Genomic DNA, 16,383 nt, shown 5'->3' with positions numbered 1-16,383 from the left:
TTACATTGAACTTTTGACATGGTGCTTAATAAGAGATGTTTTGAAGTTATTCAAATTGTTCCAAGGGTGAAAGTTGGGCAGATGTATTGGCAAGTTAAAATGGAAAAGTAACGGTCACGCCAGCAAGGTGAATGAAATTCTGATGGAATGGGGCATTCCAATGACATGAGAACATATGGATATTTTTTCCCTCAACCACCATTTCTCTAGCAATTGCCTTGCCATTTGCCAGACACTGTACTATCTGCTGAGAACACAAAGCTGACTAAATCCCTGCTTTTTCTCTCAAGGAATTTAGTTATACCAAAATTATTTCCAGAACTAGGAATGCATATCTATATTGGCTAATGGAATTGCATTAGATGGAGGAACTAATATCACACAAAGTGCCAGGCTCAGAAGTAGGAATGGAGTCAATAAGGAGGAGGCTGACTCAAGTGAGCCAGGCTGTAAGCAGAACCCCAGGTTAGCAGTGTTAAGGGCTGCTGGCTACAGGAGATCACGAGTGAGCCAGAAATCCAAAGAGAGGCAGATGAGTCAGAACCCAGGATGTGAATCCAAATACTGAGGAAATAGTGTTTGACACAGCAGCTCTTTAAACACTTCCCTGGAGAAGCGGTAGCTGAATGAAGAATAAGAAGATGAGTTTCAGGCAAGTCTCCGGGCTCTCTAAAAACATCAGATTGAAACCAGATCATGACAAAATGAGTAGTGAAGTGCCAAATAATCAACCATCAGGAAAGAAGTTTTCTGAATGGTTACAAGCTAGACTCATTCATGTGTCTATTTTTAATTGTTTTGTCAGCCTATGTGCACACACATGATCCTGGGATGATGATGTTTAGAAAACAATTTTCATGTGTATATTCAAGACTATATCTGGCTGCTAAAGAAAAGCAATCAGCTGATTTTCCTTGTCTTTTTCTTTTACTAATTAGGAGTTGGCTGGATCTTTAGCACAAGCTACCCCGTGGTCCATCTATTCATCCATCCACTCAATAATCGCTTATTACCAGCTACTAGGTGAAGGACCATCCCAGGTGATGGGAGGGAAAAAGATAAATTGACCCAACCCCGTCCTTGAGAGGTCAGTGTTGGGAAGCCAGTCTCTGTTTGGAGAACAATAGTGCAGAACACATTGATTGCAGCAACAGAATCTAGATCACTTTTCCTTTGTCAATAACTTTAAATGGGTATGCAGACAATAATCAATAAAGTGGTGCCTGCACAACTGTTACCAAGGAACTATTTAACTCAATTCCTTGATGCTACCGTCTCTGCCCAGCTGGGCCAGGTTGGCATTCTGATTGCTCATGAGGAAAAAAGACGATGCAATACTCTAGTTCTTCGTATGCCAAGATGAAAGTCATCAATCTCAATCTCTGTGAAAGATGAAACTCTTTGGTAAAAAGAGCAGTGAGCTCTATCAGTCTTTCTAAGGCGATGCAATCTTTAAGATGATACAGAGAGGGCAGAGGCAGTGGAGGAGTTCAGAAGAATTTATATGGGGAAAAGGGAAATGATAAAATTTCTCCACCTATTTTACAAGAAGCTAAAAATAAGACAGAACATTATTAAACCCAAAGGCAACAGTGTTTCTTGAAAGGTATGTAGTGTACTCTAGGTGGTAAATTATTTGCTTGTCATATGTAAAATCATCATCATCTAACATGAATATCTTGCTTTTTAAGTCAGCTAAGCCTATTACATGGTTCAAATTAATCTATTAAAATGAAAATTTCACTTTCCTCTTCTCTTCCTCATATACTGCTAACCCTTCCCCTTTTTGACTGATATGTATATGCCGAATCGTTTTCATTTCTAACATTTACTAGTTGGCATTGCCAGTTCCCAGGCATAAAGCCTTTTAATTTTTAACACTAAAACTTATATTCATATAAATTTATATTCCAAACAAAAGTCTTAGTATTAAGTACATCTTTAGTGAAATAGCTTACGGTGTCTCATCCAAAGTTGAGTAGAAATTAGGTATTTGATATTTGCTGATTACTTGATTCAAGAGAGTATTTTCCTCCATTGCTCTGCCAAATATCTGGGGTTTTGCTGCCTTGTGATCCCCAACACGGGTTATACCTATCTCTGTAACTGTCATATAGGAGCCACGTGGTAAATATTTGCTGAATTAAGAAATAGTGAAGGAAAATAGTGATTACTTGGAAGACAATGCCAGATAGTAATGAAGAACCCAGATTTTGATGTCAGACTGCCTGGATTTGACTCTTGGTTCTGTTGTTTGTTGGTAATAAGACCTTGGGAAAGTTGCTTAACTTCTTTGTATCTGTTTTCTCATCAATAAAATGGGTATAACAATACTACCGATCCCCACAGAATTGTTGCCTGGATCAAGTGATTTAAGGTATGTGAGGCACTTAGAACATACTCAGCCATATCTGTGTTAGCTGTTATTATCATCACTATCACTATCATTGTTATTCTGGAAGGCTGAGGGTTAGGAGAGAAAGGCGTTGGCACAATGAGATTCAAAGAGGACACAGATATTCTCCAGAGGAGTTAAGGACATATGGGTTTCTTTCTAACATTCAGGTTCCTCATTTATGCATGTATGGAGCAGATAATTCTTGCGAGGAAGAAAAGGGATTACGTGGCTTTAGTGATCTTAGCAAACAGCTGTCTTCTCCTACTCCAACTATTTTTGCTTGGCTAAATCATGTTCATCTCTCAAGTCTTGCATTAGGCAACGGTTCTTCTAAGAAGCTTTCTTGACCTCAAAGTTAAGTCAAGAAAGTTAAAGTACCTCTTTAACTTAGTTAAGTACCTCTGTGATGCACTCCTGCAGACTATTCCGTGGCTTCTGACACACTTATGGTTATCTTGATGCTAGTTTATGGTCTTCGACTGGGGATTTTCAGTTGGTTCTCTGTGTACCACCAACTCTTGGATCAGTACACAGAGGCCTAGAGGAGTGATGCATAAAGATGTATTCAAAGTTTTGGAGACAGCACGGTGTGCAATATACTATATCAAGTTACCAGCCCTGCATACCCAAAAGCTTATCATATCTGCCTTCTGATTCCACCCAAGGCTCTGGTTGGGATACTTTCTTGCACAAAATAGCAAGGAAGAATTTGATGCACGCATCACCAATATATGTATGTCTGTTTATAAACAATATACATGCTATTAGTATATCCACATTAAGTCCACTCTAAAATGTACACAAATAGAACTACCATATGACCCAGCAATCCCACTACTGGGCATATACCCTGAGAAAACCATAATTCAAAAAGAGTCATGTACCAAAATGTTCATTGCAGCTATATTTGTAAATAGCCCGGAGATGGAAACAACCTAAGTGTCCATCATCGGATGAATGGATAAAGAAAATGTGGCACATATATACAATGGAATATTACTCAGCCATAAAAAAGAAACGAAATTGAGTTATTTGTAGTGAGGTGGATGGAACTAGAGTCTGTCATACAGAGTGAAGTAAGTCAGAAAGAGAAAGACAAATACCATATGCTAACACATATATATGGAATATAAGAAAAAAAAAATGTCATGAAGAACCTAGGGGTAAGACGGGAATAAAAACACAGACCTACTAGAGAATGGACTTGAGGATATGGGGAGGGGGAAGGGTAAGCTGTGACAAAGTGAGAGAGTAGCATGGACATATATACTCTACCAAACGTAAAATAGATAGCTGGTGGGAAGCAGCCGCATAGCACAGGGAGATCAGCTCGGTGCTTTGTGACCACCTAGAGGGGTAGGATAGGGAGGGTGGGAGGGAGGGAGACACAAGAGGGAAGAGATATGGGAACATATGTATATGTATAACTGATTCACTTTGTTATAAAGCAGAAACTAACACACCATTGTAAAGCAATTATACCCCAATAAAGATGTAAAAAAAAAAATAATAAATAAAATGTACACAAAAATTAAAATTTCAAAAGGAGGACATTAACACACACACACACACACACATACACACACACACACACACACACACACGACAATGCCATTTACATCTTATTTGCTTAAGCTTGCATTATTAGAATTATCTTCAATCTGTAGTTTCTTGGCAGGAAATTTTGCTCATTTTCTGAGAGTTAGTTTAGTTAATACTAGAAAATAAAATCTGTAGATCATCTAAGCAAGGACACTTGAAACTGAACATAGCAGAGTCAGCCTTCTCTGAAGTGAGTCTTCTACTCTCCTTCAGCATACCTGGAATGTCCTATGTGACACTACACTAACCAACGTAGGTTTCAAATCAGGATACCAGGGTCAATCTTTGTATCAAGGATATTTTTGTTTGAAAAAATGCAAGTATAGATTTTCATTATCTCACTCCTCCATATCCAATTCGTCAGCAAACATTGTCAGCTATACCTTCAAATGCATTCAGAATCTGATCACTTCTCATCTTCTCCATCCAAGCCACCATATTTGTTCCAGGTTGCCATCATCTGCATTAGCATTATATGGCCTCCCAACTGGTCTTCCAGCTTCTGTCCAGGGCCCTGAACTTCAGGCAATGAGATCCCATTAAAATATGTGCCCTTTGTCTGCTCAACTATTTTCCCATCTCACTCAGAGAGAAAGCCTAGGACCTCACTCTGATACACAAGGCATTCTATGACGATCCCTATGACTTCTGTGGCTATAAAGAAGAATGCATTGGCCTTCTCACTTAGCCTTAGGACAAAGGTGGAGGTGGAAGATGCATTTACCATAACTAAAGATGGTCAAGAAAGAGTTTCCCTGTGAGGTAGTCAGACACTGTGTTTCAAAGCCTTTCTACAACTAGACAGATTTCCTTCTGAGAAATTCAGCAAGCACATGAAGACTGTCCCAAGCCAGTCCTTCTACTGATGGCCACCAGGACCATAAAACTTTTCTGTTGAATATATGTTTATTTACTACAAAATAATGGTTTTACTTAAAGAGGACATTTTCATTAAATTTTGCAGATAAAACTTTGAAAATTGTGCACATAATAAAGATTATTTGCAGTACCCATATCTGATGCATCATCTTCACAACCACACAGTTTAACGTGAATTTAAATTCAGCCAGTAATTCTAAGGTGACAGTTTTATCTACAAAGCCTCCATTTGTATTTCAAGCAATTTGTTTAATGGAACAATTTAGAATACTTGTTTAAACTGATCCAAATAACATTAAAAAAAAAAGTTAAAGGAAATAACTTTCAAATGCATTTTAATAATAGAAACCACTGCTGTTTTTTAAAGCAATGAATCTTAGCCTTAAATGTGAGTGTTAATTACACAATTTCTTATTAAAGAGATTCAAGGAAGATAGCAATGCAATCGTTATAAAAATGTAAACTCAGATAAAATCCACCACTCTCCCATAAAATACTGATTCACAAATATTAAGACCTCAAATAAAATACACGCTGTGAAATGTAACAAGTGAAACACTGAAAAATAAGATACAAAATTATAAAGTTCAAACATATATTATGCTTCAATTCTCACTTTACTGATTTGCACCTCATGTACAAACAGTTCAAGGAACCTGGTGATTTTCCTTATTAAAAGGGCTGAGATGGCAATGATTGAACACTCTGCATTTTCTTTGTTAATAGAAAGTATGATTTATGAGAAGGGAATAAAAATCTAAGAAAACCACTCGATAAATTATTCAATTTTCAGACCAAGCTGATTTAGAGCAAATTTCCTTCATGCTGCCAGTATGGGAAATGTAGCTTATTGGATAAGAACGCAGTGTTTAAGAGAATATCTGGGCTCGTTTCCTTGTTTTTAGTAATTTTGTGACTGTAGACAAGGCACATACCTCCTGTAAGTCCAGTTTATTCATTAAAAAAATGGAATAATAATAGGAAGCATGTTTCAAAGTACAAGATGTGCAACACCAGTGGCTTTCAAGATGGCTATTATGGTGATGAACTTTTTTTGAAATATTATTTATTTTTATGTGTATGAGAAAGATACATAATTAGTATGTCAACCTGAACATAAACAGAGACTTATGTCAGGAAAAGCCTAGGTAGCACCATGGGAATCTCTCTTTCTCAGAGAGTAGTTCTTTTCAGCTGTACTTTGTGACTTCAATTCCATGAACATGGACATTTTTTAAAAAACTGTAAAATTGTTTACACAGACAACTCAAATATTGGAAACAGAGCCTTAGGGTTCATGTGGATCATGTGAAAATAAAAGGAAAAAGTGAGCTAGCATTCCTAAATTACTTAGCCTAGTGTTAGAGCATATTAAGAATGTAATAACTTTTGTTGTTGTTAATATTATTTTTTCCTTATGACTATTATTGTCATATTACCATAATGCTAATAAACCAAACATAATCTACCCTGGCATAAAAGAAGTTTATGAGTATCTGTACAAAAAAAAATCATCTATTACTTTCCAAATGATTTACAAATAAGATGCATCAAGAAATCAAGGAACCAAGAAAGAATAAAAGAAATTAGAAAAAAAAGATGGGGGAATGGGGAGCTCACAGAGGAAAACTGAACAAGGACCTGATAAAATCAAACAACATAAACCATTTATCGTAAGAATATTTGATAAAATGATGTATGTTGCAGTGACACTGGGGTTAAGTAAATCTCCCAATAACATTTGAAGAATAATCATATCTGGTGAACAGCACATACACCATCTTCTTAACCTTTAAATCAGGACATTTGAAATAAATAAAATAGCTTTTTACTTATTTATTTTTAAAAATTCCATGAAGTAATGCAGTATATACCACTAATAAAGGTCTAAAGCTTTTCTTATAATTTTACTTAGTTCCTCTGAATAGTTTAAAAAAATAGTTTTTTCCAAAAGGGGAAAAAATGGCAATGTTAATATCCAATATAATATTGCTTAGAAATTTTCCTCTTCAGTGCTTATCTGCTTCCTATTTAATTGCAATTGTAGTTAATATTTTCCTACAGGGAATATTTCTCAGGAAAATATATGCTCATTATTTTGTGAATATGTTATATTTATTTTAAATAAAATATTCTAAATTTCACCCACCAACATATAAAGTAGCTTTAATATTTTTGTGTTCCAATTCTTATCACAAGCCAACCCTAAATTTTCTTTTAACACTGGCAAAGGACCACTCAATAATGATCAAAAGATAGATAATATTTATTAAGATCCAGATTTTTTAGTCATAGTAAGACTGAGTTCCATAGAGTTAATAATTCTTATATCCGAGAACTAACTGGGGACAGAACAGGGCCCAATCTGGTGAAACTTCAAATAATGGGTAAGTCATGTGATAGCAAAACTCATAAAAAGTTTCACCTTGATAGCCTACCATGAATTTCTCACCCAGAAATGAGGACTATGGGCCAAGGGATAAGTTAGACACTAAAGTTTATGCAGCTCATGCAGCTCAATATCAAAAAAAAAAAACAACCCAATCCAAAAGTGGGCAGAAGACCTAAATAGACATTTCTCCAAAGAAGATATACAGATTGCCAACAAACACATGAAAGAATGCTCAACAGCATTAATCATTAGAGAAATGCAAATCAAAACTACAATGATATATCATCTCACACCAGTCAGAATGGCCATCATCAAAAAATCTAGAAACATTAAATGCTGGAGAGGGTGTGGAGAAAAGGGAACACTCTTGCAATGTTGGTGGGAATGTAAATTGATGCAGACACTATGGAGAACAGTATGGAGGTTCCTAAAAAAACTACAAACAGAACTACCATATGACCCAGCAATCCCACTACTGGGCATATACCCTGAGAAAACCATAATTCAAAAAGAGTCATGTACCAAAATGTTCATTGCAGCTCTATTTACAATAGCCAGGACATGGAAGCAACCTAAGTGTCCATCAACAGATGAATGGATAAAGAAGATGTGGCACATATATACAATGGAATATTACTCAGCCATAAAAAGAAACGAAATTGAGTTATTTGTAGTGAGGTGGATGGACCTAGAGTCTGTCATACAGAGGAATTAAGTCAGAAAGAGAAAAACAAATACCGTATGCTAACACATATATGTGGAATCTAAAAAAAAAAATTAAAAAAAGGTCATGAAGAACCTAGGGGCAAGATGGGAATAAGACCCAGACCTACTAGAGAATGGACTTGAGGATACAGGGAGGGGGAAGGGTAAGCTGTGACAAAGTGAGAGAGTGGCACGGACATATATACACTACCAAACATAAAATAGATAGCTAGTGGGAAGCGGCCATATAGCACAGGGAGATCAGCTCCGTGTTTTGTGACCACCTAGAGGGGTGAGATAGGGAGGGTGGGAGGGAGGTAGATGCAAGAGGGAAGAGATATGGAAACATATGTATATGTATAACTGATTCACTTTATTGTAAAGCAGAAACTAACACACCATTGTAAAGCAATTATACTCCAATAAAGATGTTAAAAATAAATAAATAAAGTTTATGGAAAAAAAAAAAAAAAGAACATAAAGTTTATGGATAAGGCACAGAAATACCACCTAATGCGAGTTAACACATGATGAACACACTAGCTGTCTTTGGAGAGTTGGAAGAAACCTACTAAATGACACTACAGGTGCCTCTTCAAGTGAATCAAGAACACAAATATAGTCATTGAAAATTAATTTAAAAAGGAATTTTTCTACTTCTTGCTTGAAAGGTGTAATACAACTACAATTCTGTGATATGATCAAAAAGAAGTGTCTTAAAGTGGGTGAATTTGCCAGATAATTAAAGCTAATTTCTTGACAACAAGTAAACAAATGACTTGAAATTGCCATTGAGTTTTAACAAATTACTTATTGAATTTACCAGCCTTGCTGACTGTGTTGGCATTAGGAAATATTCTATCTATTTTGATCTTTGCCCTTTACTGAAAAAGCCTTTTCCTGCTGCATATACTCTCTCACTACATAATGCTCTCTAGTCAGTAATCTTATAAAAATAATAAGAAATAAATATAATGCATTTTTAAGAATGACACCTGTTTTAAGAGTCAACATTTTAAATATAGCAACATTTCTCTGAGTCCCAGATAAAAATCTCTTTCAACCTGAAACATGTCAATTTGTAACATGTTGTCCTGACAAATATATATATTTAATTATATTATAAATTCATTTGTTCGTCAAAACCTTACTAATGAAGTTGAAAATCAAATTTTTGCTTAATGTTTTTTTTACTGTTTTTTAGTTTTCATTTTTAAGTCACAACTAACAGGCTGAAATATCAGATGACATTTTACAGCAGAAGTTTAGATTCAGTTGCTAGTCAAAACCATAAACAGTATGATTATAAAGTTACAATGATAAAATTTGTTACAGAAAGAATCAAGTGGTCCAACTGTAAAACAGTGCAATTTTAGTTTGTAGTACATTTCTTACTCCCAGAAAAGAAAAAAAAAAATGGCACATGGCTATTACCATGGTATCAAATGAAAACAAATTTAGGACCCATTATTATCAGGGTATCCTTATAATGTATGTCCCATTAAGCTATTACTGTTAGTTCTGTTTTCATTTTTACTGACTTAACTTTAAAACATTTTAATAAATAACATAAATTTTGTTCTGTAAAGAATTTATTATAATAGAATTTAGAATTAGAAACTTGACATATGAGGAAATTGATAGCAGAAAAGGTCAGAAACAGGGCACTTGGCTTGGTTTTTGCAGAAATGATACATTGTGAACTCATTCTCAAAATGTTCTGAGTAGTAGAAAAAGTTCTGATGAAAGAGCATACCAATAAATTTTGCACTTACTTTGCAGAGGCAAAGTGTCTGTAATACACTGTAACTCTGGCTCCTTGGCCCATTCAGTCTTTGGCAGGATCTGTGTCATCTCATAGTCACCATTCTCTGCCACCGACACTGGTTCACTGTCGACTGGTGTCTTTGTTAAGGTTTTCATGTGCTGTTGAACTTCCGCCAAGAGAACAGCTTGTATTGCTTCAGTTACCTGTAAAGTTTTTTCTTTTTTTTAATGAATTATTTTTAGTGTTATCATAAATGCTTGGAGTCTTATATAAAACCCAAAGTCTAGAATTTTGATTTGAATAAGTCTCACATAAATTGGAATGCTCCATTCCACGAAAATTACCATCTGAAACAATTGAAATGCAGTTACTGAAAATTGGCACCCAAATCATCATACTGTTCTTTTAAAAAAAACCTCAAGAGAATGTAAAAGGAAAGTTTAAAGGGAGTTCTCAATTCTTTCTCATAAAATATTTTCATTTATACCAGAAGATAAAGAAACTTTTAATATATCACATTATTCTGAAATACAGGTTTAGTTCCTCAATGTCTAGCTCTAAAACACGATTTAGCTAAAAACCCTTGATTTAAACTAGGTTGAATACAGAAAGGTAAAGACAAGACTTTAATAGTAAATCTCACTAAACTGTGTGTATGTGTATATGGTTTTACATGGCTTAAAATACTGCAAAGCCTGCCTTCTGATTATTGCACCTACCCAGTCAAGGACCTGTGGTTGAGGGAAGGGGAAGGGAGATATTTAGCACAGGGCATCTAATCCAATATGTTCATTTTTAAAATGAAGAACCTGGGATGTGACATCCCAAGTTCCACACAGACATGGTGGACAGGCCTTCTAACCCCTGATTCTATGTCCTTAGTAGTATACGTCCTCCCAAGGTTCTATACTCTTACATCTCAGTAAAAAGCCAGTGACAGTACCTTAGCCCCTTCCTGGTAAGAGATGAGGTAAGGTCCAGGAGTTAGGTAGAGTTCAAGGAAAGCCAAGACCTGAACTGGTGAGAGAAAAGGAAGGGCACTGCTGATCTAGATGAACTTGGGACACCTTTCCAATATCCTCCCCTGGCTGATAGTTAAACCTTTAACATAGCCACGTCCCAATGCCTACTCTTTTCCCTTCAAAAGCCTATCCTCTGTCCAGATGACTCATGTTCCATAATTGCCATCGTCCCCTCTGCCTTATTCCCAGCCTACCCATAGGATGCCTAGAGCTAGGGCTTTGGGACAACACCACTGAAACTGGTGATCGAGAGATGCTAATGCCCAAAACAGAGTAGGTATTCATTTAAATATTTATTTTGTCCCTTTTATGTGTCCTGGTAGCATGTGAGACCTTTAGGTTCCAGGGACACTTGAGAGTTTTTGCTGATGGCAGATGCTAGGTGAACTATAGGAGCAGAAGGAACTGGGTTCTAAACTCTATTCTAGAGTTTTAAATATAGGGAGCTTCCTGAAAGTATCAGAGGAGCTGCCTGATCACTGATCATCCCCCTATTCTTGTCCAGTCAGATGCTTGGTTGGGTCGTGAAAAAAGGCTAATGAATGATATGATTTTACTATCGCTTACCAAATCTATTAACATTGTAGTACTGCCTGTCACAATACAGGTACATAATGCTTACATCGTGTGAGGAGATACTCAACACTGTGAAAGCTGTTGCATACCATGAACACAACATAGAATTCTACACATTATGATACTGATGAGTCATGCTTATTAATATCTACCATATGCTGAGATACATTGTATCTTAACTATTAGCTATGATATCTATTAACATATACTATTCTATATCACAATAAGTGAATCATGCTTATCATGTAGATATTATGATGGGACAACCTGTATTAATTATTCATGGACAATTTTACAACACCGAATTTATGTCATTTTAATTTTGCCACACATTTATTTGATAGCACTGCTTCCAAGACATGAATGGTGTGGTAAACAGAGCTCTCAATCTGACATGAGAAGGTCCAAGTTCCTGATTTGGCTATGACAGTTACTACAAATGTAACTTTTGACAAGTCACGTACTTCTCTGGGACTTCATGTCCATACTTATAAAACAGTCTGTGATGCTGAGAGAGGCTAGGACGAGAGCTTTCAATCACAGAAAGCTGTATGGAACTTGCTTCTGTTCATACCTATAAAAATCAGGAAGATATTAGAGGAAATCCTCAGAACTGTAGTACATGCAGACTATGGTCTATCCCTCAGAATGGGCAGTTTGGCCATATGGTCCCATGGGATTATGGATGATGGCACATACCCAATTGGAGACAAACTCAAAATATACGCTTTGTGCTCAGTGTGAAGTCAATACACAGAGAAATGGTACAACTTGTATAAGCGTATAATAATGTTACAGTATCTGGTATACAGTGAGCCCTAAAACCAGGCTAATTGAATTGAAATAGATATTGTATACTTTAAAAATATACACTATGGAAAGTAAAATTTAATGATAGCTTCTGACTGTCAGTACTTAAGTGTCTCTAGCATATAAACAGAGTAGATAAATTTTGTAGATAGGTAGTAGGCATAGAATTTTTCCCAACAAAATATAAAATCTGTAGACATTATTTTATATAACTTTGTGATGTGAATACTGAGCTAAAATTGAAAGCACTATGGCTATAAAGCTGTCTTCCAAACACATACACAGTTTTCCTGAAAAGACAGATATGCAAAGCATTACACGCTTATGAAGGAATGTGCAGATTTAAAATAAGTTTTAAAAGTCCATTGTTTGGGAAAAGAGAGCCACATCTGGGCCATATTCTTTTTACTAGAAGTATTACTATGCCACAGCAAGCTAAAAATGTTAATGGTTTTCTACCAACACCTTGAAACAGCAAAGTATTGTAAAATAGTACAGAGTATTATAAAGACTCTTAAGGGTCCCTGTGGCCTGCTTGTGGTTTCAGTGTCCAGATTTTCTGGTATAAAAGCATTTTCCCAACACTCAGGCTCACATGAGCCTTTCATGTCTTGCATCATCTCCTGGAATAGCAATATTTTCTCAGGAGGCCTGGATGTCATGATTTCACCCACTAGTGTCAGATTATAAAATCCAAAGAATGTTAGTGCTGCCTCAGAAACATGCAAGTTAGCAACCCCAAAACCTACTGTTGCTTCTCCAGCATTTATTTCTATGTTGTGTATATTTCATGTGTGAGAAACAAAAAACAATCTCCAGACAAACTCATTCATCTGCGAAATTAACTCATCCTTACCCATTCCCTTAAAGTTACGCCCTCTTCAATTTCTGAAGTAGGATTATGCTCTTTTTTACAAAACCATTCCATTACCACCTAGTGTTCCTAAAATACATTAAAAAGCAGATTCAAGTTAACATGATTTGACTAACTGCTTAAATGAACAGCTTTATAAGGAATTTGAGGATTGGTTAATGAAGCATTTATATGGATACTTGCAAGAGCCTCTGTTTCTCCTGAGGGCCCCAGGAATTCTCATTCTCACTTTACACATGAGTAAAATAAATAATCAACAAGTTAAACCTATCTTCCAGAGTCATTCATCAGGTTAGTGGCAGAAATGAGAGGAGAATGTTGAAGCTTAAACTTCATACAGAGTGAGTAATAAACGCTCTAGTAATATTTGTCCTGCTGCCAGCATTTTACACAAGGTCATAGAATCATAGAACCTTAAGTTCCATTAGTCCAAACATATCCAAACCACATTAAAATTTATTTTAAGGTCAAACGAACAACTACAAAAGATCTTTAATTAGAGAAACTCAGGATAACTGTTTGATTGAATTCTTTTTTCCTTAAGAATTGTTTTCCCTGTTGAGAAATTCTTTGGCTACTGGGGGAAAAAAAATCCCACCTTTGATAGAGACTCTTTTAGGGTGACTGTAAATATGCTGGTAAAGTCAACATATACTAATATTTATTTGATTATCACAGATGCTTTTTGCAGAGCCATTCAGTCATTCATTAAATATATATTGACTGGCCACTGTCACTGGTGAAAGGGGTGAGTGAGACAGGCAAAGTCCCGGCTCTCAGCAAGCTTCTGTTACAGTGAAAAGACAGAAGATAAGCAAGCAAAAAAAGAAAATGGTATAATCTCCACTGAAAGCAAACACAACAAAGAAAATAAAACTGGATAATGTGATGGTAACTGGAGCATGGGGCAGCAAGGTATGGTGACAATATTAGATGGAGTGATCAGGGAAGACTTCTCTGAGGAGTTGGCTTTTGAGCAAATACCCAAATGATGAATGGAAAAAATGAGAATTTCAGCCTGAGAGAATAGTAAGGTCCTGAGGTGGAAATGAGCTTTGTATGTTCTGGAAATTATAAGCAGATCAACGTGGCTAGTGAGAATGGAGGAGAATGATGAAGAAAGAGGTTAGGCGAGGGGCAAATCATGTAGGCCATGGCTTTAATAACCATCCCAACTGTGTTTATTTGGTTTTATGGTGTCAGCCCCCATAATTTGTTCTGAGTTGACTTTCTTTGTTTTCCTGTAACCAAAATTAACCATTTGTAATTGGAATTATTGCTATTCTTGTCTTGCAAATTTGACATTTATTAAGCCCATGAAGAATAAAGTTCCAATAAATATTCATCTAATCAATGCACAGATATTTATTGTACAATGTTCAAAGCTATCCACAAAAAAATCCTTAAAAGAAGAAGAAAGACTTAAACTGGACATTGAGGAAACCAACTCTCTATATCAGCTCGCAGATGAAAAGGATAGAAAAATGATTTCTAATTATACCTACCAAATTCGCAAGCCTAGGGACTTTTATATCCAATTTTGAAATCAAATAGTAGACATTTCTGCCACCAACTGAAACCTCAGTGGGCAGTAAGTTACCTGTAACAACATAAACGTCCCTTCCTCAGCCCTTTCTATTCATGCCTCTTAGCTTGGTGCATCCTTGCATGTTATTTTCCACTTTCCCCTCATTATTAGTCTCTGCGTTAGTCCTATTAAATGAAATACCCTGGAAGAAAATATGTGAGGACAAGAGTACCTACTCACGTATACTCTCAGGTAAAGGGGAGTATGAATGAACCACAGCAGCAAGGAACTCTTCCAATAACTTCAAGAACATGAACCGTATCATACCTGGACAGACTGGTCTTTCCAACAGGAAATTAGCTTCAAAAGTGAAACGTCAGCTTCAGGTAGATGGGATTCACTCCTACCTAGAAATATATAGAACACATTTATATCTTCAGAGTATTACACATGGATGCAGCCCAATGATCTTCAACCCTGGCTGCACATTAGAATCACCTAGGGAGCCTTTTTTCCCCCCAGAAACACCGATGCCCAGGTTCAATCTTCCAGTGATTCTGGTTTAATAGGTCCCTGGGTGAGGGTGGAGCAGGCATTAATACATTTTAAAAGTATCTCAGATGATTTTCATATATAGCCAGAGTCAAGAAACATTAATTAACTTATATATATATATATTTCTAACAATTATACACATTCACATCAAATCAAATTCATCTTTATACCTTAAACCCATTTCAGTACCTTTTTGCCAACAAAATACAATGACCAACATTCCCCCCAAAACAGATCACTGAATTTTACAATGCCTTCCTCATACAAATAATCCCTGAAATTCTACCTTGCCATGAAGCAGTATCTATCACACAGAAAATCCTATAAAAGACTTCCTTTGATTCGTCCTTACCGAGCTATACTACTCTGATCAATAGGTATAGCACTTATGTTTTAATTTGACTCATTTTGTTATGTATTGTTTCTTTTTAAGTTTGCCCTTTTAAATGTCCTTTCTATCTATTTGCCCTAATGTTCAGTGTGAAATTTTAAGAGTGAGCTATGGCTTGGTTTATTTAAATTGATCCATAGAGTGTCCGACAGTTCCCTACACAAAAAAGCACTTAATAAGTGCCCTTTCATTAATTGAAAATGAACATATTATCATCCAAATGAAAAACTCAATGAATTAAGGCTTTCTGATGGCTAAAGTATATTATCTAGGTGCCAGATCCAGGAACGAGATAAGGAAGAGTGATGCAGGCTTGCACTGGAGGGAAAATTGCTATAATTGTCTATTTAAATTAATGTTTGAAATCCTGGATCAACTATTTAAATTAGTCCAAGATGCTTTTCATTGAATTACCATTTTATATATTAATAGATATGTGTGTGTGTGTGTATATATATCTCACATTAGTGGTGAAGGGAAATGTAATAGAAGGTATTGATATAATGTAAACTGACAATATGAAAGAAATATATAAGAAACTTCTGCTCATTAATATCATCATTTTCTCCTGATGGAACCTATGATGTGAATTTGAAATGCCCAAGAACAGTACATAAAAGATGTGATATGATACAACACTATGAGTTTGAAGTCGTATTTTCCATTTCTTCATGAGCACAGCAGGTAACAGAGCATTTTCTTTTGATCGCTTTCCTTTCTCCCTCTCTCACTTTGTTGACCTTGTGATTCCACCATCAAAGCTAAGTATCGGTCTCAACCGAAACTGCTTACTGGCATCATGGGGTACTTCACAGCACACTTTAATGTGATGTTAAAATTTTAATATGAGATGGAAATGAGAGCCAACTTTTCTTGGCAATAA

The 16,383-nt window shown here is 35.9% G+C and overlaps 1 protein-coding gene across 5 annotated transcripts in view; it reads right to left on the bottom strand.

Annotated features, from left to right (window-relative positions):
- WDR72 (WD repeat domain 72) overlaps positions 1-16,383 on the bottom strand; it is a 211,370-nt gene that overhangs the window by 66,832 nt on the left and 128,155 nt on the right. For 4 of the 5 annotated variants that reach the window (XM_032623443.1, XM_032623444.1, XM_032623445.1 and 1 more), the window contains 2 exons: positions 14,882-14,961; positions 9,752-9,947 (listed from right to left, as the gene is read on the bottom strand). In XM_032623443.1, the coding sequence (XP_032479334.1) occupies positions 9,752-9,947; positions 14,882-14,961 (276 nt within the window). Of the gene's footprint in view, positions 1-2,797; positions 2,937-9,751; positions 9,948-14,881; positions 14,962-16,383 lie in introns of all 5 variants that reach the window. The other variant, XR_004348550.1, reaches the window with a different exon arrangement.

Source organism: Phocoena sinus, chromosome 2 (genome assembly GCF_008692025.1).
Source record: "Phocoena sinus isolate mPhoSin1 chromosome 2, mPhoSin1.pri, whole genome shotgun sequence".
Classification (NCBI taxonomy): Eukaryota; Metazoa; Chordata; class Mammalia; order Artiodactyla; family Phocoenidae; genus Phocoena; species Phocoena sinus.
This window is presented reverse-complemented; position numbering and strand designations above follow the sequence as displayed.